At 38.6% G+C, this 26,565-nt stretch overlaps 1 protein-coding gene across 1 annotated transcript in view; it reads left to right on the top strand.

The window, feature by feature from the left end:
• The window catches only part of TMEM163 (transmembrane protein 163), a 448,530-nt gene that overhangs the window by 226,247 nt on the left and 195,718 nt on the right, over positions 1-26,565 (top strand). Inside the window, exon 3 of the mRNA XM_053698226.1 lies at positions 12,093-12,136. Coding sequence (XP_053554201.1) covers positions 12,093-12,136 — 44 coding nt within the window. The remainder of the gene's footprint in view (positions 1-12,092; positions 12,137-26,565) is intronic.

Genomic DNA, 26,565 nt, shown 5'->3' with positions numbered 1-26,565 from the left:
GTGCATATAGATGCTTTAACAGCATAAGGTTGGGGTACATAGTGATCTGAAGTGTGCATATAGCTGCTTTAACAGCATAAGGTTGGGGTACATAGTGTTCTGAAGTGTGCATATAGCTGCTTTAACAGCATAAGGTTGGGGTGCATAGTGATCTGAAGTGTGCATATAGCTGCTTTAGCAGCATAAGGTTGGGGTACATAGTGTTCTGCAGTGTGCATATAGCTGCTTTAGCAGCATAAGGTCGAGGTACATAGTGTTCTGAAGTGTGCATATAGCTGCTTTAGCAGCATTAGGTTGGGGTACATAGTGATCTGAAGTGTGCATATAGCTGCTTTAGCAGCATTAGGTTGGGGTACATAGTGTTCTGAAGTGTGCATATAGCTGCTTTAGCAGCATTAGGTTGGGGTACATAGTGATCTAAAGTGTGCATATAGCTACTTTAGCAGCATAAGGTCGAGGTACATAGTGTTCTGAAGTGTGCATATAGCTGCTTTAGCAGCATTAGGTTGGGGTACATAGTGTTCTGAAGTGTGCATATAGCTGCTTTAGCAGCATTAGGTTGGGGTACATAGTGATCTAAAGTGTGCATATAGCTGCTTTAGCAGCATAAGGTTGGGGTACATAGTATTCTGAAGTGTGCATATAGCTGCTTTAGCAGCATAAGGTTGGGGTACATAGTGATCTGAAGTGTGCATATAGCTGCTTTAGCAGCACAAGGTTGGGGTACATAGTGATCTGAAGTGTGCATATAGCTGCTTTAGCAGCATTAGGTTGGGGTACATAGTGATCTGAAGTGTGCATATAGCTGCTTTAGCAGCACAAGGTTGGGGTACATAGTTTTCTGAAGTGTGCATATAGCTGCTTTAACAGCATAAGGTTGGGGTACATAGTGATCTGAAGTGTGCATATAGCTGCTTTAGCAGCATAAGGTTGGGGTACATAGTGATCTGAAGTGTGCATATAGCTGCTTTAGCACCATTAGGTTGGGGTACATAGTGATCTGAAGTGTGCATATAGCTGCTTTAACAGCATAAGGTTGGGGTACATAGTGTTCTGAAGTGTGCATATAGCTGCTTTAACAGCATAAGGTTGGGGTGCATAGTGATCTGAAGTGTGCATATAGCTGCTTTAGCAGCATAAGGTTGGGGTACATAGTGTTCTGCAGTGTGCATATAGCTGCTTTAGCAGCATAAGGTCGAGGTACATAGTGTTCTGAAGTGTGCATATAGCTGCTTTAGCAGCATTAGGTTGGGGTACATAGTGATCTGAAGTGTGCATATAGCTGCTTTAGCAGCATTAGGTTGGGGTACATAGTGTTCTGAAGTGTGCATATAGCTGCTTTAGCAGCATTAGGTTGGGGTACATAGTGATCTAAAGTGTGCATATAGCTACTTTAGCAGCATAAGGTCGAGGTACATAGTGTTCTGAAGTGTGCATATAGCTGCTTTAGCAGCATTAGGTTGGGGTACATAGTGTTCTGAAGTGTGCATATAGCTGCTTTAGCAGCATTAGGTTGGGGTACATAGTGATCTAAAGTGTGCATATAGCTGCTTTAGCAGCATAAGGTTGGGGTACATAGTATTCTGAAGTGTGCATATAGCTGCTTTAGCAGCATAAGGTTGGGGTACATAGTGATCTGAAGTGTGCATATAGCTGCTTTAGCAGCACAAGGTTGGGGTACATAGTGATCTGAAGTGTGCATATAGCTGCTTTAGCAGCATTAGGTTGGGGTACATAGTGATCTGAAGTGTGCATATAGCTTCTTTAGCAGCATAAGGTTGGGGTACATAGTGATCTGAAGTGTGCATATAGCTGCTTTAGCAGCATAAGGTTGGGGTACATAGTATTCTGAAGTGTGCATATAGCTGCTTTAGCAGCATTAGGTTGGGGTACATAGTGATCTGAAGTGTGCATATAGCTTCTTTAGCAGCATAAGGTTGGGGTACATAGTGATCTGAAGTGTGCATATAGCTGCTTTAGCAGCATTAGGTTGGGGTACATAGTGATCTGAAGTGTGCATATAGCTGCTTTAGCAGCATAAGGTTGGGGTACATAGTGATCTGAAGTGTGCATATAGCTGCTTTAGCAGCATAAGGTTGGGGTACATAGTGATCTGAAGTGTGCATATAGCTGCTTTAGCAGCATTAGGTTGGGGTACATAGTGATCTGAAGTGTGCATATAGCTGCTTTAGCAGCATAAGGTTGGGGTACATAGTGATCTGAAATGTGCATATAGCTGCTTTAGCAGCATAAGGTTGGGGTACATAGTGATCTGAAGTGTGCATATAGCTGCTTTAGCAGCATAAGTTTGGGGTACATAGTGTTCTGAAGTGTGCATATAGCTGCTTTAGCAGCATAAGGTTGGGGTACATAGTGATCTGAAGTGTGCATATAGCTTCTTTAGCAGCATAAGGTTGGGGTACATAGTGATCTGAAGTGTGCATATAGCTGCTTTAGCAGCATTAGGTTGGGGTACATAGTGATCTGAAGTGTGCATATAGCTTCTTTAGCAGCATAAGGTTGGGGTACATAGTGTTCTGAAGTGTGCATATAGCTGCTTTAGCAGCATAAGGTTGGGGTACATAGTGTTCTGAAGTGTGCATATAGATGCTTTAACAGCATAAGGTTGGGGTACATAGTGATCTGAAGTGTGCATATAGCTGCTTTAACAGCATAAGGTTGGGGTACATAGTGTTCTGAAGTGTGCATATAGCTGCTTTAACAGCATAAGGTTGGGGTGCATAGTGATCTGAAGTGTGCATATAGCTGCTTTAGCAGCATAAGGTTGGGGTACATAGTGTTCTGCAGTGTGCATATAGCTGCTTTAGCAGCATAAGGTCGAGGTACATAGTGTTCTGAAGTGTGCATATAGCTGCTTTAGCAGCATTAGGTTGGGGTACATAGTGATCTGAAGTGTGCATATAGCTGCTTTAGCAGCATTAGGTTGGGGTACATAGTGTTCTGAAGTGTGCATATAGCTGCTTTAGCAGCATTAGGTTGGGGTACATAGTGATCTAAAGTGTGCATATAGCTACTTTAGCAGCATAAGGTCGAGGTACATAGTGTTCTGAAGTGTGCATATAGCTGCTTTAGCAGCATTAGGTTGGGGTACATAGTGATCTAAAGTGTGCATATAGCTGCTTTAGCAGCATAAGGTTGGGGTACATAGTATTCTGAAGTGTGCATATAGCTGCTTTAGCAGCATAAGGTTGGGGTACATAGTGATCTGAAGTGTGCATATAGCTGCTTTAGCAGCACAAGGTTGGGGTACATAGTGATCTGAAGTGTGCATATAGCTGCTTTAGCAGCATTAGGTTGGGGTACATAGTGATCTGAAGTGTGCATATAGCTTCTTTAGCAGCATAAGGTTGGGGTACATAGTGATCTGAAGTGTGCATATAGCTGCTTTAGCAGCATAAGGTTGGGGTTCATAGTATTCTGAAGTGTGCATATAGCTGCTTTAGCAGCATTAGGTTGGGGTACATAGTGATCTGAAGTGTGCATATAGCTTCTTTAGCAGCATAAGGTTGGGGTACATAGTGATCTGAAGTGTGCATATAGCTGCTTTAGCAGCATTAGGTTGGGGTACATAGTGATCTGAAGTGTGCATATAGCTGCTTTAGCAGCATAAGGTTGGGGTACATAGTGATCTGAAGTGTGCATATAGCTGCTTTAGCAGCATACGGTTGGGGTACATAGTGATCTGAAGTGTGCATATAGCTGCTTTAGCAGCATTAGGTTGGGGTACATAGTGATCTGAAGTGTGCATATAGCTGCTTTAGCAGCATAAGGTTGGGGTACATAGTGATCTGAAATGTGCATATAGCTGCTTTAGCAGCATAAGGTTGGGGTACATAGTGATCTGAAGTGTGCATATAGCTGCTTTAGCAGCATAAGTTTGGGGTACATAGTGTTCTGAAGTGTGCATATAGCTGCTTTAACAGCATAAGGTTGGGGTACATAGTGATCTGAAGTGTGCATATAGCTTCTTTAGCAGCATAAGGTTGGGGTACATAGTGATCTGAAGTGTGCATATAGCTGCTTTAGCAGCATTAGGTTGGGGTACATAGTGATCTGAAGTGTGCATATAGCTTCTTTAGCAGCATAAGGTTGGGGTACATAGTGTTCTGAAGTGTGCATATAGCTGCTTTAGCAGCATAAGGTTGGGGTACATAGTGTTCTGAAGTGTGCATATAGATGCTTTAACAGCATAAGGTTGGGGTACATAGTGATCTGAAGTGTGCATATAGATGCTTTAACAGCATAAGGTTGGGGTACATAGTGATCTGAAGTGTGCATATAGCTGATTTAGCAGCATAAGGTTGGGGTACATAGTGATCTGAAGTGTGCATATAGCTTCTTTAGCAGCATAAGGTTGGGGTACATAGTGATCTGAAGTGTTCATATAGCTGCTTTAGCAGCATTAGTTTGGGGTACATAGTCTATGTACCCCAACCTTATGCTGCTAAAGCAGCTATATGCACACTTCAGATCACTATGTACCCCAACCTTATGCTGCTAAAGCAGCTATATGCACACTTCAGATCACTATGTACCCCAACCTTATGCTGCTAAAGCAGCTATATGCACACTTCAAAACACTATGTACCCCAACCTTATGCTGTTAAAGCAGCTATATGCACACTTCAGATCACTATGTACCCCAACCTTATGCTGCTAAAGCAGCTATATGAACACTTCAGAACACTATGTACCCCAACCTTATGCTGTTAAATCAGCTATATGCACACTTCAGAACACTATGTACCTCAACCTTATGCTGTTAAAGCAGCTATATGCACACTTCAGATCACTATGTACCCCAACCTTATGCTGCTAAAGCAGCTATATGAACACTTCAGATCACTATGTACCCCAACCTAATGCTGTTAAAGCAGCTATATGCACACTTCAGATCACTATGTACCCCAACCTAATGCTGTTAAAGCAGCTATATGCATACTACAGAACACTATGTACCCCAACCTTATGCTGCTAAAGAAGCTATATGCACATTTCAGATCACTATGTACCCCAACCTTATGCTGCTAAAGCAGCTATATGCACACTTCAGATCACTATGTACCCCAACCTTATGCTGTTAAAGCAGCTATATGCACACTTCAGATCACTATGTACCCCAACCTTATGCTGTTAAATCAGCTATATGCACACTTCAGATCACTATATACCCCAACCTTATGCTGCTAAAGCAGCTATATGCACACTTCAGATCACTATGTACCCCAACCTTATGCTGCTAAAGAAGCTATATGCACATTTCAGATCACTATGTACCCCAACATTATGCTGCTAAAGCAGCTATATGCACACTTCAGATCACTATGTACCCCAACCTTATGCTGCTAAAGCAGCTATATGAACACTGCAGAACACTATCTACCCTAACCTTATGCTGTTAAATCAGCTATATGCACACTTCAGATCACTATGTACCCCAACCTTATGCTGTTAAAGCAGCTATATGCACACTTCAGATCACTATGTACCCCAACCTAATGCTGTTAAAGCAGCTATATGCACATTTCAGATCACTATGTACCCCAACCTTATGCTGCTAAAGCAGCTATATGCACACTTCAGATCACTATGTACCCCAACCTTATGCTGCTAAAGCAGCTTTATGAACACTTCAGATCACTATGTACCCCAACCTTATGCTGTTAAAGGAGCTATATGCACACTTCAGATCACTATGTACCCCAACGTTATGCTGTTAAAGGAGCTATATGCACACTTCAGATCACTATGTACCCCAACCTTATGCTGTTAATGGAGCTATATGCACACTTCAGATCACTATGTACCCCAACCTTATGCTGCTAAAGCAGCTATATGCACACTTCAGATCACTATGTACCCCAACCTAATGCTGCTAAAGCAGCTATATGCACACTTCAGATCACTATGTACCCCAACCTTATGCTGCTAAAGTAGCTATATGCACACTTCAGATCACTATGTATCCCAACCTTATGCTGCTAAAGAAGCTATATGCACACTTCAGATCACTATGTACCCCAACCTAATGCTGCTAAAGCAGCTATATGCACACTTCAAAACACTATGTACCCCAACCTTATGCTGCTAAAGAAGCTATATGCACACTTCAGATCACTATGTACCCCAACCTTATTCTGCTAAAGCAGCTATATGCACACTTCAGATCACTATGTACCCCAACCTTATGCTGCTAAAGCAGCTATATGCACACTTCAGATCACTATGTACCCCAACCTTATGCTGCTAAAGCAGCTATATGCACATAGCTATATGCATAGCTGCTTTAGCAGCATAAGGTTGGGGTACATAGTGATCTGAAGTGTGCATATAGCTGCTTTAGCAGCATAAGGTTGGGGTACATAGTGTTTTGAAGTGTGCATATAGCTGCTTTAGCAGCATAAGGTTGGGGTACATAGTGATCTGAAGTGTGCATATAGCTGCTTTAGCAGCATAAGGTTGGGGTACATAGTGATCTGAAGTGTGCATATAGCTGCTTTAACAGCATAAGGTTGGGGTACATAGTGATCTGAAGTGTGCTTATAGCTGCTTTAGCAGCACAAGGTTGGGGTACATAGTTTTCTGAAGTGTGCATATAGCTGCTTTAACAGCATACGGTTGGGGTACATAGTGATCTGAAGTGTGCATATAGCTGCTTTAGCAGCATTAGGTTGGGGTACATAGTGATCTGAAGTGTGCATATAGCTTCTTTAGCAGCATAAGGTTGGGGTACATAGTGATCTGAAGTGTGCATATAGCTTCTTTAGCAGCATAAGGTTGGGGTACATAGTGATCTGAAGTGTGCATATAGCTGATTTAGCAGCATTAGGTTGGGGTACATAGTGATCTGAAGTGTGCATATAGCTGCTTTAGCAGCATAAGGTTAGGGTACATAGTGATCTGAAGTGTGCATATAGCTGTTTTAGCAGCACAAGGTTGGGGTACATAGTTTTCTGAAGTGTGCATATAGCTTCTTTAGCAGCATAAGGTTGGGGTACATAGTGATCTGAAGTGTGCATATAGCTTCTTTAGCAGCATAAGGTTGGGGTACATAGTGATCTGAAGTGTGCATATAGCTTCTTTAGCAGCATAAGGTTGGGGTACATAGTGATCTGAAGTGTGCATATAGCTTTTATAGCAGCATAAGGTTGGGGTACATAGTTTTCTGAAGTGTGCATATAGCTGCTTTAACAGCATAAGGTTGAGGTACATAGTGTTCTGAAGTGTGCATATAGCTGCTTTAGCAGCACAAGGTTGGGGTACATAGTTTTCTGAAGTGTGCATATAGCTGCTTTAACAGCATAAGGTTGGGGTACATAGTGATCTGAAGTGTGCATATAGCTGCTTTAGCAGCATAAGGTTGGGGTACATAGTGATCTGAAGTGTGCATATAGCTGCTTTAGCACCATTAGGTTGGGGTACATAGTGATCTGAAGTGTGCATATAGCTGCTTTAACAGCATAAGGTTGGGGTACATAGTGTTCTGAAGTGTGCATATAGCTGCTTTAACAGCATAAGGTTGGGGTGCATAGTGATCTGAAGTGTGCATATAGCTGCTTTAGCAGCATAAGGTTGGGGTACATAGTGTTCTGCAGTGTGCATATAGCTGCTTTAGCAGCATAAGGTTGAGGTACATAGTGATCTGAAGTGTGCATATAGCTGCTTTAACAGCATAAGGTTGAGGTACATAGTGATCTGAAGTGTGCATATAGCTGCTTTAGCACCATTAGGTTGGGGTACATAGTGATCTGAAGTGTGCATATAGCTGCTTTAGCAGCATAAGGTTGGGGTACATAGTTTTCTGAAGTGTGCATATAGCTTCTTTAGCAGCATAAGGTTGGGGTACATAGTGATCTGAACTGTGCATATAGCTTCTTTAGCAGCATAAGGTTGGGGTACATAGTGATCTGAAGTGTGCATATAGCTTCTTTAGCAGCATAAGGTTGGGGTACATAGTGATCTGAAGTGTGCATATAGCTGCTTTAGCAGCATTAGGTTGGGGTACATAGTGATCTGAAGTGTGCATATAGCTGCTTTAGCAGCATAAGGTTGGGGTACATAGTGTTTTGAAGTGTGCATATAGCTGCTTTAACAGCATAAGGTTGGGGTACATAGTGTTCTGAAGTGTGCATATAGCTGATTTAGCAGCATAAGGTTGGGGTACATAGTGATCTGAAGTGTGCATATAGCTGATTTAGCAGCATAAGGTTGGGGTACATAGTGTTTTGAAGTGTGCATATAGCTGCTTTAACAGCATAAGGTTGGGGTACATAGTGTTCTGAAGTGTGCATATAGCTGATTTAGCAGCATAAGGTTGGGGTACATAGTGATCTGAAGTGTGCATATAGCTGCTTTAGCAGCATAAGGTTGGGGTACATAGTGATCTGAAGTGTGCATATAGCTGCTTTAGCACCATAAGTTTGGGGTACATAGTGATCTGAAGTGTGCATATAGCTGATTTAGCAGCATAAGGTTGGGGTACATAGTGATCTGAAGTGTGCATATAGCTGCTTTAGCACCATAAGTTTGGGGTACATAGTGATCTGAAGTGTGCATATAGCTGATTTAGCACCATAAGTTTGGGGTACATAGTGATCTGAAGTGTGCATATAGCTGATTTAGCAGCATAAGGTTGGGGTACATAGTGATCTGAAGTGTGCATATAGCTGCTTTAGCAGCATTAGGTTGGGGTACATAGTGTTCTGAAGTGTGCATATAGCTGATTTCGCAGCATAAGGTTTGGGTACATAGTGATCTGAAGTGTGCATATAGCTGCTTTAGCAGCATAAGGTTGGGGTACATAGTGATCTGAAGTGTGCATATAGCTGCTTTAGCACCATAAGGTTGGGGTACATAGTGATCTGAAGTGTGCATATAGCTGATTTAGCAGCATAAGGTTGGGGTACATAGTGATCTGAAGTGTGCATATAGCTGCTTTAGCACCATAAGGTTGGGGTACATAGTGATCTGAAGTGTGCATATAGCTGATTTAGCAGCATAAGTTTGGTGTACATAGTGTTCTGAAGTGTGCATATAGCTGCTTTAGCACCATAAGGTTGGGGTACATAGTGATCTTAAGTGTGCATATAGCTGATTTTGCAGCATAAGTTTGGTGTACATAGTGTTCTGAAGTGTGCATATAGCTGCTTTAACAGCATAAGTTTGGTGTACATAGTGTTCTGAAGTGTGCATATAGCTGATTTAACAGCATAAGTTTGGTGTACATAGTGTTCTGAAGTGTGCATATAGCTGATTTAACAGCATAAGTTTGGTGTACATAGTGTTCTGAAGTGTGCATATAGCTGCTTTAAAGGGTTTGTTAGGCCATACATCTGATCTGTTTGGTCATTAAGATGTCTTTTGGACACACTACTGGTATAACAGAGATGCTGGAGGAATTTGATTGGAGGTACATTTTGACATACATCTCACTTAGGGCATGATTTATATTGTAAAGTAAGTGTCTCTGCTTCACATAAATAATATTAGTGAACTTCCATTATTGATTAAAATATAATGAAAACATTTAGAGGTGCAATAGCAGTAATAATGTGTGTCCTATGTACCTAGTGAGACTTGATGGTGAATACACAAACGTGCAAAACTTAGTGAAAGTTCCTTCCAGTTGGTTCATGGACCTGCACTTCGCTTCTTTGTCCACGCCACCTTAAGCATGTCATTCACCCAATCCAGGGGTTTTAGTGGTGCGGAGATCATCTGAGGGAAAGAAGTGTGCAAAGCAGATCGCTTGATCCAAAACGATGATCGTGTTCACAGCTTCACTCACCAGGTACCGGTGTCTGTAATCCACACAGCGTAGGTTCCTCTCGTGGTGACATCCAGCATACAGCGTAAAGCGTGAAGTCAGCACAGGCAGGGGAATCTCCCTCCCTCTATTTGCCGATACTATCAGTGACGCTTTCGCTCTACTTGTCACATGGTAACTTGCCCTCCAATCGGAACCTACTCACTTCCAGGATAGCAAGGGATAACGTACACAGCTCACACACAGACTTCAGTGACTTTGATTAGAAGCTTCCATAGGGCTAAGGCTTCGCTTGAAGGAGTGGATTCCCCAGAATCCACAAATGTGAAATAATAAAAAAGAAAGTTCCAAAACGAAGCCTTAAAAAATGATAAATACTGTATTCCAGCGTTAAAAGTATACAGGAGACGTGGGTTTCCTCTATGGTAGTACAAAAGTCTTTAGCGCTGGTTTGACAAGTTGAAAGTAAAAATTTAGCACTTGCACTAACATCTGGAGGTGGGATATTGCTATCACACTAACTCTATCTCCCCATAGACTTCTTTGGGGCACGCTAAAAAAGGCTTCTCTTTTTATCGTTCACATGCTAACTCGATGATGCACGAGACCAACTGCAATTAAGCTGAAGGTGCGTTAGGAATACTTCAAATACCTATGTACTTCACTTAGAAGAAAATGTCCTTTTTATTTTTAAAATATATATGTATGTATTTATTTGTAAAATATCTATACCTATATATCTATATGAATATATAGAAACAAAGTTTGTTTGATATAATGGGCCTTGGGCTAGTGTTTGTATAGTCTAAAGGCTGACAATATGAATCATGCTAATGTCAGTATAATGGGACTAGCTATTAACCGCTGCTGTTTCCAAGTATTAAGTATATGATTTGTGTTAATGTAGAAAAACTTTTGCTTTCTTGATTAAGTCTCTTATGTAAATGCACCCACGTGATATTACGAACTTATGCTTACATTCAGCAAACTATCATTTCACATTTATTGAACACAGTGGGCTATAGCATGATAATGATATTAGAAGCACTCACTCACCATACTAATCTGCATGTATGGGTCCTGCTTGTGTGTTTGTTATGATTTCTGAATTTCGGTATTCCGTGCTCCATCTCTATGGCTTTCTCACAGCCTGCACTGCGTATGTGAGTTTTAGGATTAACAGTGCGTATGGCCGGCGTTCGGCTTGCTCGGATCTAGCGTCTCTAGACTCTGTATGCTGAGCTCCGTCTGTATCGCAGGTGTAACGTGAGTATCTCAATCAGCTGGGAGTGGATATTGCCCTTGAAAATCCATTTACAAAAGATACACAGCAAATGGAGGGCTCCAAACTGACAATAGACCGACATAGTTAAAAATGAACTTTTATTAATGATGCAAGTAAAATACCATAATAGGTTTCCACAAGTACAGCAACATCACAGCCAGTAGAAATTAGCCTAGCTAAATGTCACCCTCAGGGATGAGGGTGACATTTAGCTAGGCTAATTTCTACTGGGAAGGGCTCATACGTGTATATACACAGTATATATGTGTGTATATGTGTTTATATGTATGTATGTGTGCACATACATATTTTACACATATAAACACATAAATACACATATATGTTGGTCACTGTGTATTATATAATGGGTGTGTACATGTATATAGCATATGTGCATTACATGGCAGTTACCTCCACAATTCTACAATTATTGACCATTGGCCATTTGTATGTTGCCTCGACTCTCTCCTGTGCTTCCAAACTATTTCTATCACTTTCTCTATTGTAATCATTTCTTCTTTTTTTTTTTAGTTCTATAGTCAAAACAAAATGTACCCCATACTGTACAATGGGTACTAGAAGCACAACCTGGATATGAGCAACACTATTAATTGTGATCCATTTGTATATAAACCACAGATATAATTTATACAATGCTTACTAATATCAAACAGATTTGTTAGCATGCTATAATAATTGTCATATATAAAGTGAAATCAAATAATATTTATATAGTAATTTCTCTCTATCAGTGTAATAAAATATCTACTGCTTTATTCTTTGCAAGCTGTGTAACCCTCCTGGTATATAGTCTGCTTTATTTATTGCCATTACACTTTTTCATTTGGTAACACTGTTAGTGTATTAGTAAATAGAATACATACTTAACATAGAATTATTTGTGTGTAATCATTTATCATGTTTTATAAATTCGATAAAGTCCTGTTGTAAAAAAATGCATTACCTTATATATTAAGAATCTCAAGTTAATACAGTCTTTCTCCTTTCTTTTTTTTCTAGCTGTCTCTGTTATGAGATACAGTGCTTCATCATTTGGGTTTGCGGTAAGTAAAAATGACCTTCTTTTTTTGTAAGAGGTTTATATAAATTCTAATAGTTCTATTGAATGGCCAGCCTACCTGCCACATACAACATAATAATCATCATCCCCTCTAGGCATTTTAATCAGTTCTGGCCTAATGAGTAAAAATTAATGGTTAGATTACGAATTTTGCGGTATGAGTAAAAAAGCAGTGTTAAGGCTCATAACGCTGCTTTTTCACTACCGCTGGTATTACGAGCCTTCCAGGTTTAGGGGCACCGCACACTTTTTTGGCCGTACCGCAAATTAACTTAAGCAATTTGCGTAAAGTCTTTCTTCAATGGGACTTCCATAGCGCCGATATTACAAGCTTTTTCTGGGAGGCCAAAAAGTGAGCGGTACAGCCTATCTCGCAAGATTCGTAACGCATTCTAAAGTCTGTAGTTATGAGTTTTACACTACAAAACTCATAACTAAAGTGTTAAAAAGTACACTAACACCCATAAACTACCTATTAATCCCTAAACTGAGGCCCTCCCGCATTGCAAACACTAAAATAAAATTATTAACCCCTAATCTGCCGCTCCCGACATCGCCACCACTAGAATAAACATATTAACCCCTAAACTGCCACACTCCCGTATCGCAAACACTAGTTAAATATTATTAAACCCTAATCTGCCGCCCCTAACTTCGCCGCCACTTACCTACAGTTACTAACCCCTAATCTGCCGCCCCCCGCCACTATATTAAATTTATTAACCCCTAAACCTAAGTCTAACCCTAACCCTAACACCCACTAACCTAAATATAATTAAAATAAATCTAAATAAAAATTACTATCATTACCTAAATTATTCCTATTTAAAACTAAATACCTATAAAATAAACCCTAAGCTAGCTACAATATAACTAATAGTTACATTGTATTTAGCTTAGGGTTTAATTTTATTTTACAGGTTTGTATTTATTTTAACTAGGTACAATAGTTACTAAATAGTTATTAACTATTTACTAACTACCTAGCTAAAATAAATACAAATTTACCTGTATAATAAAACCTAACCTGTCTTACACTAACACCTAACCTTGCACTACAATTAAATAAATTACCTAAATAAAATAAAATTACCTAAATTACAAAAAAACAAAACACTAAATTACACAAAATAAAAAACGACATTATCAGATATTTAAACTAATTACACCTAATCTAATAGCCCTATCAAAATAAAAAAGCCCCCCCAAAATAAAAAAACCCTAGCCTAAACTACCAATATCTCTTAAAATGGCCTTTGCAGGGCATTGCCCCAAAGAAATTAGCTCTTTTACCTGTAAAAAAAAAAAATACAAACACCCCCAACAGTAAAACCCACCACCCACACCACCAACCCCCCAAATAAAATCCTAACTAAAAAAACCTAAGCTCCCCATTGCCCTGAAAAGGGCATTTGGATGGGCATTGTCCTTAAAAGGGCATTTAGCTCTTTTTCAGTTCCCAAACCCTAACCTAAAAATAAAACCCACCCAATAAACCCTTAAAAAACCTAACACTAACCCCCGAAGATCCAAGTACAGTTTTGAAGAGCCGACATCCATCCTCAACGAAGCCCGGAGAAGTCCTCAACGAAGCGGCAAGAAGCCCTCAACGAAGACGGAAGAAGTCTTCAGCCAAGCCGGCAGAAGTGGTCCTCCAGACGGGCAGAAGTCTTCATCCAGATGGCATCTTCTATCTTCATCCATCCGGCACGGAGTAGGTCCATCTTCAAGACATCCGGCGCGGAGCATCCTCTTCAAACGAAGTCTTCTTCCCGAATGAATGTTTCTTTAAGTGACGTCATCCAAGATGGCGTCCCTTGAATTCCGATTGGCTGATAGAATTCTATCAGCCAATCGGAATTAAAGGTGAAAGTACCCACTTATTGATGTTACTTTGATATATTTTTTGGGACAATGGGACATTGGTCTGTTTGGATCAGTCTGAATAACATTTAACATCATTGTGTTCCCAGCTTAGAAGATATTTATGTGTATATACATATATATATATATATATATATATATATATATATATATCTTTTTTTTTCTCTTTTAAAATAATTGCCTTTTATTAAGTGTGCTTTATATTAAGTGTGTGCTATATATACATTTAGCGCCTCCTAGAGGATTTGTATATTATATAGTTATTTGTATACTATGTTATATACCATATCTTGATTTTTTTCTATAATGTAGGTGTTGGCGATGTCCGGAGCGGCAGATTAGGGGTTAATAAATATAATGTAGGTGTCGGTGATGTCGGAAGCAGGCAGATTAGGGGTTAATAAGTGTAAGATTAGGGGTGTTTAGACTCAGGGTTCATGTTAGGGTGTTAGGTGTAAACATACATTTAGTTTCCCCATAATAACGACGGGTTTCTGAAAACCAGCGCTGCAGGTAAGTGAGCGGTTACAATAATGTGCAAGTTAGCAGCGCACCCCTCATAACGCAAAACTCGTAATCTAGCCGTAAGTTAGAACAGTGTGTTAAATATTCAGGGCTGTATTACAAGTGGAGCACAAACGTTTATGCGCAAGCAATAAGGAGTTTATCGGGGGTGTTTGCGCTCGTCTGGCTTATCGCTTGTTTTACGAGCTGAAAGTAACCAAGATCACTTGAGTGCAATCGCGATTTTACGCTAGAATGATGACTGCAACTTCAGAACTCTGATTAACTGTTTCGCAAAACTATAAAATGTCACAAAACACATCACAAATACATTACAAATTACAGTTACACTCACATTAACACTATCTAATAAAAATGATTTAAAAAAAATATTGCACAAAAACGTTATAAGGGTTTAAAGATATCTTTGGCGTTAGAAAAAAAAAGACTGGCAAAGCGCTTTAACATAATCAGACACACATACATATACAGTACATGTCTAAAGATTTATATGTGTGTGTATATATATATATACACATACAGCAATACCTCGGAAAAATTAGAGGTTCGGTTCCAGACCACCACAATAAAGTGAATATAGCAATAAAGTGAGTCACACTATTTTTTTTATTTCCCAGTGTATATAAAATGTATATTTACACTATACTGTAGTCTATTAAAGGGACACTAAACCCAATTTTTTCTTTCTTTCATGATTCAGATAGAGCATGCAATTTTAAGCAACTTTCTAATTTACTCCTATTATCAAATTTTCTTCGTTCTCTTGCTATCTTTATTTAAAAAGCAAGTATGTGATAAATAGGAGCTGGCCTATTTTTAGTTGAGAACCTGGGTTATACTTGCTTATTGGTGGGTAAATGTAAGCCTCCAATAAGCAAGCGCTATCCATGGTTCTGAACCTAAAATGGGCTGGCTGCTTAGATTTAAATTCCTGCTTTTCAAATAAAGATAGCAAGAGAACAAAGAAAATTGATAATAGGAGTAAATTAGAAAGTTGGCTAAAATGTCATGCTCTATCTGAATTATGTAAGAAAAAATTTGGGTTCAGTGTCCCTTTAAGTGTGCAGTAGCATTTAATCTCAACAAAACAATGTACATACCTTAATTAAAAAAATATTGCTAAAAAATGCTAACCCCCCTCTGAGCCTTCAGTAAGTCATAATCTCTTTGCTGGTGGTGTGTATATATGTGTGTATATATATGTGTATTCACGTGTTTATATGTGTATATATGTTGGAAAAATGGCACTGATAGACTTGCTCGACACAGGGTTGCAACAAACCTTCAATTTGTAAAAAAGAGTAATATCTGCAAAATGCAATAAAGCGAAGCAAAATAAAACGAGGTATGCCTGTGTGTGTGTGTGTGTGTGTATATACTGTGTATATATATATATATATATATATATATATATATATATATATATACTGTATATATATCAGTGGAGTTGGCTGAATGCTAATATTACACGTTGAACCTAAAATGGCCTCCATTCCAAATTCAGATTTCCCCTTTTAAAAAATGATCTGACTGCTCAGTTGATTTTCTACTTCCTTTTTCAAATCATTACAATTAAAAGGATAGAAAGGTCAAAAATGAAATGTGCATGGGTGCATTCAATTTGAAATATAAGCATTTTTGTAATATACTTCAATTAGTAAAAATGCTTGTAGTAAAAGTAATTACTGTTATTCTGCAGCATACGCACATATCCTGTAAAGGCCTGTGCACCAGTATTCAAACACCACACCTTCACAGAGAGCTGGCACTGGTGTATATTGCTTCGGAAGATGTAATTAGTGTCATGCAAGCCACTGGTGATTCTGGCCATGATGATCGAAAGTGCCACTGGGCGGCGAGATTTTCAAAAGGGATGAGTTGCAATATCAAGAAAGCCGGCATTTTTTTTTAAAAAAAGGGCCAACAGTACTGTTTAAAGGCAACATTTCCTAGAGGCGTCTTACCATACATTCCAGTGGGTGCTGATGCTGCCCTGATATCAGCTATATATTCAAAAGTAGCATCGCCACCTACATCAAAGGAAAAAGGTAAATGATCCCTTAAAACAGTACTGTATGACACTACAATTTACATGTGCCAACAAAAACTCAACCACTGTTCGTACAATACAATAGTGCATTAAACATATAAGTAATACACCGATAGGGGCTGGGGGATTGTGGTATATGATATATGTATATACATTATTTAATGTATATGTATTGTATTGTATAATGTTACAATATGTATGGAAACTATAAACCTGATTGTACTAATCTATTTACTTATTTTAAGATTGCAATTGCGTGTTCTCAATATTCATGTTTTCATTATATTCATACTTCACAATAATGCGACCGCGATGTTGCGATTCCATATTTCAGTATATTGGGATTGCAATTGCACTGTAGCAAACGTGTTCTATCTTAATATTAATATTTATCTATATCTATAGATGTAGATATAGATATATCTTAATATAGAACACACTTGCTACAGTGGGATCGCAATTTTATAATTAAAACATGATCACAATATTATAAAATATGAATATAACAAAAGCAAAAAATGTGATTGCAATATTGTGGAATATGTAAACCCAAAAACGTGATTGCAATATTGTGAAATATGAATATTGCGATTGCGAATGCATGTTCTCAGTATAATGCAATCACATTCTTTAAAAAAAGCAAAATTACACGCCTAAGGGCACAGTAGTACAAGTACAGTTACGTTTACAGTTTAGATACATAATCTAACATTATACTATACAATCCCCCAGCTCCTATAGTTTTAATAGGAAGTGTTTTTTTTTTTTTAGGAATATATAGGTGTTGCTGTGGGATTTTACTGGGCATTCCATAGGAGCAACCTGTATTTTAATGGGGAAACATTGTCATGGGTTTCTCATATTCAAAACACTGTCCTTCATTTTAGCTATCGCTTTTCAGCCATATCAAACTGAAGGCCTTAGATGGCAATATGAAAGGTTTGATGTAATATAGCATGAAATATACTCATACAGCCCCTTCATGTTACCACCCTACTTAGTGTCTCCAAAAAATGTCCACCACCTCCTAAAATTGATGGCCACCCATTGACATCCACTAAATAGAGGCCTTACTTGTTCTTAAAAAAAGAAGAATATAAATATCCTCTGCCTTTTCATTTATACCATTATATTTGCAGTTGGTGTTCTTAACTAAAACTGTGGCCATTATATTATACATTGGTATTGCTACTATTGATTTTTCTTTTCTTCACTGAACTAAAATCTAATAATTGGATTATAAATCATTGGAGTTTCATATTAATTGAATTTATGCAAATATACCTGAGATGGAAGACCTCATTTATTTAAAGATATATAGAATTTAAGTTGATATAACATTTTTAATTATGCATAATGAAAAATAAAATTGCAATACACTTTCAATATTTCCTTTGCCTGCTTTCTTGTAATTTAAATATAAAAAAGTCAGTTTTTCAACGGTCCCCATAGAGGTTGGACTACATTCTGTAGAATCTAAAACCCTGACACCATTACATGCTGCACAGTGATTACTTGAAATGTGCAGGATCTCCTAACTCTATTTGCTCTCTGGGCATTTTGAATCTGTGGGGGAGGTTCAGAACTTTGGGGCTTAAAACTGAAGTTCTGTGCTAATCTATTTTGTTTTGTTTTTCAAAATAACTTATTGTGATAAGTGCTTATTTCCTGAAGTATTATAGTTTTGTAAATATCTCTGTGCATGTTACTTCCCTCTGTTTATTGCAGCATCACACCAGAATTTCCAACTGCCCCACATTTTACAGAACCATTAAGGTTTGGGAGCCCTGTCCTCATCATTCACAGCCACGCCCCTACAGCACCCACAGATCCACCCAACACAGTTAAATTGCCTGAAAACTCTGCCCCTGACAGCCCAGAATCCACCACCAGATTGCCCAGACCCAGCCATCAGCCTCCTTTTAGCCACACAACCAGTATTTTACTAACAAGGTCATTATTTTAAGGTACAGGTCAATTTAAATAATAAAGAATACATATATAAATGCTCTGTCATGGTGAAATTTCTCCTATGTGTGTTGGAATCTACATTCCAACACACAAATCTGGCTATAAAACCATATGATGGTCTCTTTTATTTGTAATAACAAATGTATTAACATTTAAACTTGCCTTCATAAGCCTTAACCTATGGTGGCAGCAAGCAGCGCCCTAAGAACTAACAACATATAGCCTGTGGTCACGACCCCTGAAGTGAGACTTATTGCATGGAATGGATAGGGGAGGGGCCTAGTGAAGACCCTGCCCACGAACATGAGTCATAGATGCCCTGGGGATATTTAGCCAGCAGACCCGCGGGGTGGGGCACCCCTCCAGGGCATGGCCTGGGGGACGTCATCCCCGCCCATTAGCCCGACTGTCACCCTTCCGGACTCTGTACTCTGACATTGTAGGGACATAACCTACCGCTACTAGGAGATTGTGGTCAATTTACCAAAAAAGAATGACAGGGAAACTCCAGACTCCAAGGCACTGGGGCAATGAGCCCTGAAGTGAACTACATCTGGGAGCCCCATACCTTAATAGCTAAGGGCTTACTAAGACTAGGCTAATTAACCCTATCCCTGCCTATTTCCGCTAACCTGCAACCAAAAGGAAGACATCTAATGGCCTGATGCTGCCATCTTACACAACTTAAACATGTAGGGAACGGGTAGGAGGAGAAAACTTCCAGGCTGTAGTCACCAGGAGAAAGAGGAAAACCCTTGCTCTCCGGGCTTAAATTTGGTAAGCTAAACCTACCCCTAACTTTGCAACATAGTTGCTAACTTAACTCCAACTAAGGTTCTTCCTTTCCACTAGTGGGCAAGTCATTTTATTCCGTTCCAGTACACTGATTTTATTCCGTTCCAGTACACTGGCTACCTTATACTACCATTAGTTTCTGAATTAATGCTGTATATTTGTGTGAGAACCTTATTTGGGAAGAGAGTCCATGTCACACTGGTGTACCACTTTATCTTCATTTTAAAAACCTACATTTATTGTACTATGTTTTTCCAAATACAACCTATTTTTAAATTATTTACTTGCAGATATGAGTTTAACACACCCTTCATTAATTTAATTGTATTTGGCAAATTGTTACTCTTTATATAACTCAAACCACACTTAGGGCTTGATAATTAGGGGCACTCTTTTTTTTCAGAATCAAAGTTTTAATTGAAGTATTTCTTGATACAACAACCACATTCTCAGTACATAAGTTGAGATTACAAAACGTGCTTACATGTTGGCATACGAGAAAGAGAAAATAAACACAAACTACAAAGCAAGTTCTGCTGGTTAAATTTTTCTTATCATAGTTAGAACTAACACATTAACCAAAACATTAGTCTCTATTTTTCATACCTGGTTGCTAGGTATTCACAGTAGAATGATACCTCATTTTCTAGAATTATAGAAATAAGCTTTACTCCCTGAACAACATATTGGTCTTATAGAGTGATAATATATAAACACTTATTAGAAATGAGTATTCAAGCATATTTAAAAAAAAGAAGGGAATGATGACAAGTTGTAACCAATGATGTTTTATCATTAAGAGTCAGATACCCATAGTTCCAAATTAAGCTAGTTTATCATACCATGTTCGAGATATCGTTATCTTTATTAATGTGATAAATCTTAGTTTACCAGTCACTGGTGTCTCTACTTTAAGTATGACCTCATATATCCGACTCAAAATACCAAGTCTAAGTTATGTCAACTTGTATCAATGTTACCAATGGCAGATTAATACCGCTAGTATAGTCACCAAAATGGGTGAATGCTGACTAAATGATTAAGAATCTTCTTATAATAAAGCTGCATGTAAAGGAGGAAATCTGAGTTATAAAATTACCTTTTTTATATAAATAGAGGCATAATGAGTTCTTCAGAGCTAGCTTATATAAAGCATGACAAAATGTAGGTGGGCCTGTTGGTAATAATTATCTCAGGGATATATGCTTCCTTGAGAGATGCTAGCAAAAATGGTCAGAGATATGGTGGTTAACTACTGTGTAGGAAAATCTGTTTAGTGAGGGAAACACCTGAAGTATGTATGCCGTGGATGTTGACTTCATAGTTTGTTTACTAGGGTCAATTTGGGCATCTGCATTTGCATTTTGTGAGACTAAGATATGAGTAAAAAAAAGGTTATGTTGTAGAAGGGGTCCCATTTGGGCTTCTGATTGGGAGTCTCCTTTTGACATCCAGAATAAAGGTGATATATGTACTGGGAACTAGTGACTGATGAATACAAATCTTTTTTTTGTGTAAAATTGCTAAGAAGGCAACTTCTGTATCGTTCAGTTTAGTATGTATGCAAGCATAAAGACTATGCACTCATATATAGGTAAGTGTCTCAGCAGTACTATTTTCTCAGGGTCTTCTATGTTCTTTCAGGTAGTTCCCATAAACCTTCAGCTGATTGAAGATAGAGGACCTTTGTATGTGCCCCCCTCCTGGGGGGTACTTATAGGCAATGTGGGTAAAGGGTATAGGGGTATGACCCGCAGGCAATGAGGACCAGCAGGAAAGGGAGGAGAGGGGTTTAGTAGTAGGAATAGGTTTGTAGTCCTAGAAGTGACTTGTGTAAAACAGCTACTATTATTTGGAATAATTAATATAATAAAGCTTGCCCAATATTCCTTATGGGTGGGATTGCCACCTGATTCCAGTGGAGGTGAAATCCTATTAATATAAATGATTAGCTAATGGGATTGCATTGTGGACCAGTTACAGTGACGTATAATGGTGCTGCATGTCTGGAGAGGATTCTATGCTACATTCTAATAGCTTGTGTATATATATATATATATATATATATATATATATATATATATATATATATATATATATATATATATATATATATATATATATATATATATATATATATATAAAATCTCATATTTTTAAGTTTTTTAGGTACCTCCAGAGTTATGAATTAGGCATAATATAACAATCTAATCATACTTAATTAATATATGTCAGTATATTGGAAGATCAGTAGATAGCATAATTATCTCGGGGCAATATATAATATAAAGAGGTAAAAACAACATAACATATAACAGAATAAGAAGCAAACACTTATAAAATATATGCCATATACTATGACTTTCTGAAAAGATCAATTTAGCTAAAATGGGGCCATTGCTTCCCCATATTGGGTTTAGAGCATGCTGCGTTAACAGGGAATTCTAGGTGAGATTCTAAAGATAAAGTCACCCTGTTACATTTATGATGAGCTGAAATGTATGGTGTGATACTCTTATAATGGTTACTTTTATACCGAGCGCATTACAATACAGTATATACAGATGTAAACACTAGTCTCCAATATATTAATATACTTGACATTAAGTCCTAAACGTGTGTTGCCAAATTATGTAGAACAGCTGGAACCAGGGTATCAAGACGAGTATCTCTCATTAGGGAGACCAACTGCTCCGCTCAAAAAGAAGTTTAGTAACAGAATGGGGACGCCAACTGGGCTGAAGTTACTACTATGAACCATATGTTGTCACCCAACTCCAACTTTCGTGAGAATACCAGGAACCGAAGCCTTCATAAGCTGCGATGTAGTCCAGCATGGTGTGAGCATCAGATCTGAGTTAAGCCCACGCAGTGGTCGGAAGTTGCACTCACAATAAAGAGTTGTCGTGAGTTCTCTTGTGGCATTGATTACGGATCTGTGCGGGATCCCATTTCTAGCAGCGTAAGTCAACATAAAGTCCTTTACAAGTCCTGCATTTACAGGGGCTTTTACCTGTCTGGGAGGATTTAAAGTGCACACTATTAGCAGCTTTGTCTCTGTTGTTGAAGCCGCTCCGCTCTGCCAGCCCACCGGCCAACCGGCCGCATCTAACCGGCAAGCTGCCAACAGTTGCGGCTCCCTGAATATACGACACACAGACTCAAGTGTATCTACATCATCCCCTATAGGTAACTGCTGTGTAAGGGGGGAGTTTGAGAATGAAAGAGTAGGCCACCTCCTCGGTTCGCACCTGGCTCAAACAGGTTCCAGAAAGCGTGAGTAAGAACTTCTAATATCAATCGCAGTAGGATTTTTTAGACAGGTTAATCTTAAAGAAATAAGGTAGGATTATGAGTATCTTCCAAGATAGCTAGCATCTTTTCGGTTGATGATCTGGGAGCTTCATATAGTGCGACTGATCATGGCCGCCTCGTAGCCACACCCCAATATATGCCAACACTGTTTCATTAATTTCCAGTTTTTGCACTCCATTGAAGTCTTTGGGGGAATACGTTAACGCAGTCACAATATTCAAAATTCGGTTTCTTGTGCATGTTAGTTTATCGCTAGTGCAAAAACCATTTGCTTTCAACTTGTAATACGCTTGCTACCCGACACGCGCAAAAAGCTTTCATTCTAGTGCTAATAACGCACAAGCGGGAGTGATAAATAGCGCTCCACTTGTAATCTAGCCTTTAGAAAGGTTTTAGATTTGGGGAACAGCTATCCATCAGAAAGGGTATGTGCAAATAAAGTAAGATAATTAAATTACATGCAAAAGGTAATACTTAGATTGAATTAAATCTTTGGGGATATATATATATATATATATATATATATATATATATAAATAAATATATCGGTAGATTTGCCAAAATGTATTGTCTTTGTTTTTATTTCTGGTAAGCTGTTAGTATTTGTCCCCATTCATAAGAGATTTGCAGTATATACAGCAAACAGCGCAAACATATACAAATAGAAAAAAACTAATTAAACAAAATAATACTAATAAAAAAAAAACAAGAAACAATTGCTGATGATTTATTTATAACTGATTTTGAGCTCAGGCAATTTACAACTTGCTTCTGGTAACAGCATTCTATATTCAGTATAGTAAGATATATATTTTTATTCTCACCATTAAATTCTTTTGTAGCAAAATAGTTTCATTGTTTCCACCCAACTGCTTCTATATATTGAGATGACTAATTTGCCTCTATTCAGATGTGAGATTTTTTTTCATATTGCATGTTTACATTTTTTTTAGTGCTGCCATTTTAAAGGGATGTTCTAGATACAATTGAAAAGCACATAAATGGATTCAGAGTAGAAGGATTTTTGTACCTGTATTTGCAAAAATGTTTTTAGGAGAATTCTAGCTTTTTAATGTGAATCTGTCTGGTGGATCATAGGTTTGTAGGTCACATGCACCAGATATCAGACATAGGACTCTGATACATGCTGGAGATGATATGTATTGCACAAGCAATGCTGCTAATCTCTAAATGCATAATAATGTACTTTTTTAAAATATACACTAATTTCAAATCTTATGACTGCAACACGTTCCAAAAAAGTTGGGACAGGGGCAATTTAGGACTAATAGCGATGTGACAAGTTGAAATAAGAAGGTGATGTGAAACAGGTGAGGTAATCCTGTAATCATAGTATATAAGTATCCTCCAAAAAAGGCCTAGTCCTTTAAGAACAAGGACGGGTCGAGGCTCACAAATCGTCAACAGATGCATCAGTGAATAATCCAGCACTTTGAAAACAACATTCCCCAAAGACAAATCGGTAGGGTTTTGGGAATTTCACCTTCTACAGTGCACAATATAATTAAAAGATTTAAGGAATCCGGTCAAATCTAGTTTGCGTAAAGGGCAAAGCCGAAAACTACTTCTGGATGTGCGTGATTTCCGATCCATCAGACATCACTGTCTCAAAAACCATCATGAGTCTGTAATGGATATCCTGACATAGGTTTGGGAATACTTTGGTAAACCTTTCTCAGTCAACTTGATTCATAGCTGCATCCACAGATGCAAGTTAAGGCTTTACTATGCAAAGTAGAAGCCATACACCAACACTGTCCAGAAGCACCACTGTCGTCTCTGGGCTCGGTCTCATCTGAGATGGACAGTAGTACAGTGGAATCATGTTTTGTGATCCGACGAGTCAATATTTCAAATACTCTTTTGAAAAAACAGCTGTCGTGTTCATTGGGCCAAAGAGGAAAAGGACTATCCAAGCTGTTATCAGCGTCAGGTCCAAAAGCCAGCACCTGTCATGGTATGGGTGTGTGTCAGTGCCCATTGCATGGGTAACTTGTACCTCTGTGAGGGCCCCATTAATGCAGAAACATATGTATACATTTAGGAGCAACATATGCTGCTATCCAGACATGGGCATCTACTTATCAAGCTGTCAACTTACTTGCATTCGACGACACCAATACGCTCGCCTAAGATTGCCTAACATCGCTGCCGCGGACCTGAATACGCTCTCCAAAATGATCAAAAAAGCTTTCAAAAAGCCGCGCACCAAGTACGGGGTGGCGGTGAGCAGCAAATGTTGATAACTAACAGTCATCGATCTCGCTGCTCTTTGGGGTTTTCCCACTTTATTGGTACCTTGTCACTAAACAACCACACTATACTATGCTGTTTACCCCCTATACCGCCGCTCCTGGAGCCCACCGCAACTCTAATAAATGTATTAACCCCTTCACCGGTTGGGTGAAGACTTTTCACAGTAAGGCGATCTTCAAGAGGTTAGTGTTAGGTTTTTTTAAGGGGGTATTGGGTGGGTTTTAGAGTAGGGTTGGTTGTGTGGGTGGTGGGTTTTAATGTTGCGGGGGATTTGTAATATTTTTTACAGGTAAAAGAGCTGATTACTTTGGTGCAATGCCCCGCAAAAGGCCCTTTTAAGGGCTATTTGTAATTTAGTGTAGGGTAGGGCTTTTTTATTTTGGGGGGGCTTTTTTATTTTGTTAGGGGGATTAGATTAGGTGTAATTAATTTAAAAATCTTGTAATTTCTTTATTATTTTCTGTAATTTAGTGGGGGTTTTTGTACTTTAGATAATTGTATTTAATTGTATTTAATTGCATTTAGTTTAGGGAATTAATTTAATTATAGTGTAGTGTTAGGTGTAATTGTAACTTAGGTTAGGTTTTATTTTACAGGTAACTGTCTATTTATTTTAACTAGGTAGTTAGTAAATAGTTAATAACTATTTAATAACTATTCTATCTAGTTAAAATAAATACAAACTTGCCTGTAAAATAAAAATAAACCTTAAGCTAGCTACAATGTAACTATTAGTTATATTGTAGCTATCTTAGGCCTAGATTTAGAGTTGGGCGGTAGCCATCAAAACCAGCGTTAGAGGCTCCTAACGCTGGTTTTTACCGCCCTCTGGTATTTGGAGTCAGTCAGGAAAGGGTCTAACGCTCACTTTGCAGCCGCGACTTTTCCATAACGCAGATCCCCCTATGCCATTTGCGTATCCTATCTTTTCAATGGGATCTTCCTAACGCCAGTATTTAGAGTCTTGGCTGAAGTGAGCGTTAGAAATCTAATGACAAAACTCCAGCCGCAGAAAAAAGTCAGTAGTTAAGAGCTTTCTGGGCTAACGCCGGTTTATAAAGCTCTTAACTACTGTGTTTTAAAGTACACTAACACACATAAACTACCTATGTACCCCTAAACCGAGGTCCCCCCACATTGCCGCCACTCTATTAATTTTTTTTAACCCCTTATCTGCCGACCGCACACCGCTGCCTCCTACGTTATACCTATGAACCCCTAATCTGCTGCCCCTAACACCGCCGACCCCTATATTATATTTATTAACCCCTAATCTTCCGCCCCCAACGTCGCCGCCACCTACCTACACTTATTAACCCCTAATCTGCCGACCGCACCGCTACTATAATAAATGTATTAACCCCTAATCCGCCTCACTCCCGCCTCAATAACCCTATAATAAATAGTATTAACCCCTAATCTGCCCTCCCTAACATCGCCGACACCTAACTTCAAACATTAACCCCTAATCTGCCTACCGGAGCTCACCTCTATTCTAATAAATGTATTAACCCCTAAAGCTAAGTCTAACCCTAACACCCCCCTAAGTTAAATATAATTTTTATCTAACGAAATAAATTAACTCTTATTAAATA

The sequence above is a fragment of the Bombina bombina genome, chromosome 1 (assembly GCF_027579735.1).
Source record: "Bombina bombina isolate aBomBom1 chromosome 1, aBomBom1.pri, whole genome shotgun sequence".
NCBI classification, from domain to species: Eukaryota; Metazoa; Chordata; class Amphibia; order Anura; family Bombinatoridae; genus Bombina; species Bombina bombina.
The sequence above is the reverse complement of the archived record's forward strand: the minus strand, read 5'-3'. Positions and strand labels throughout refer to the sequence as shown.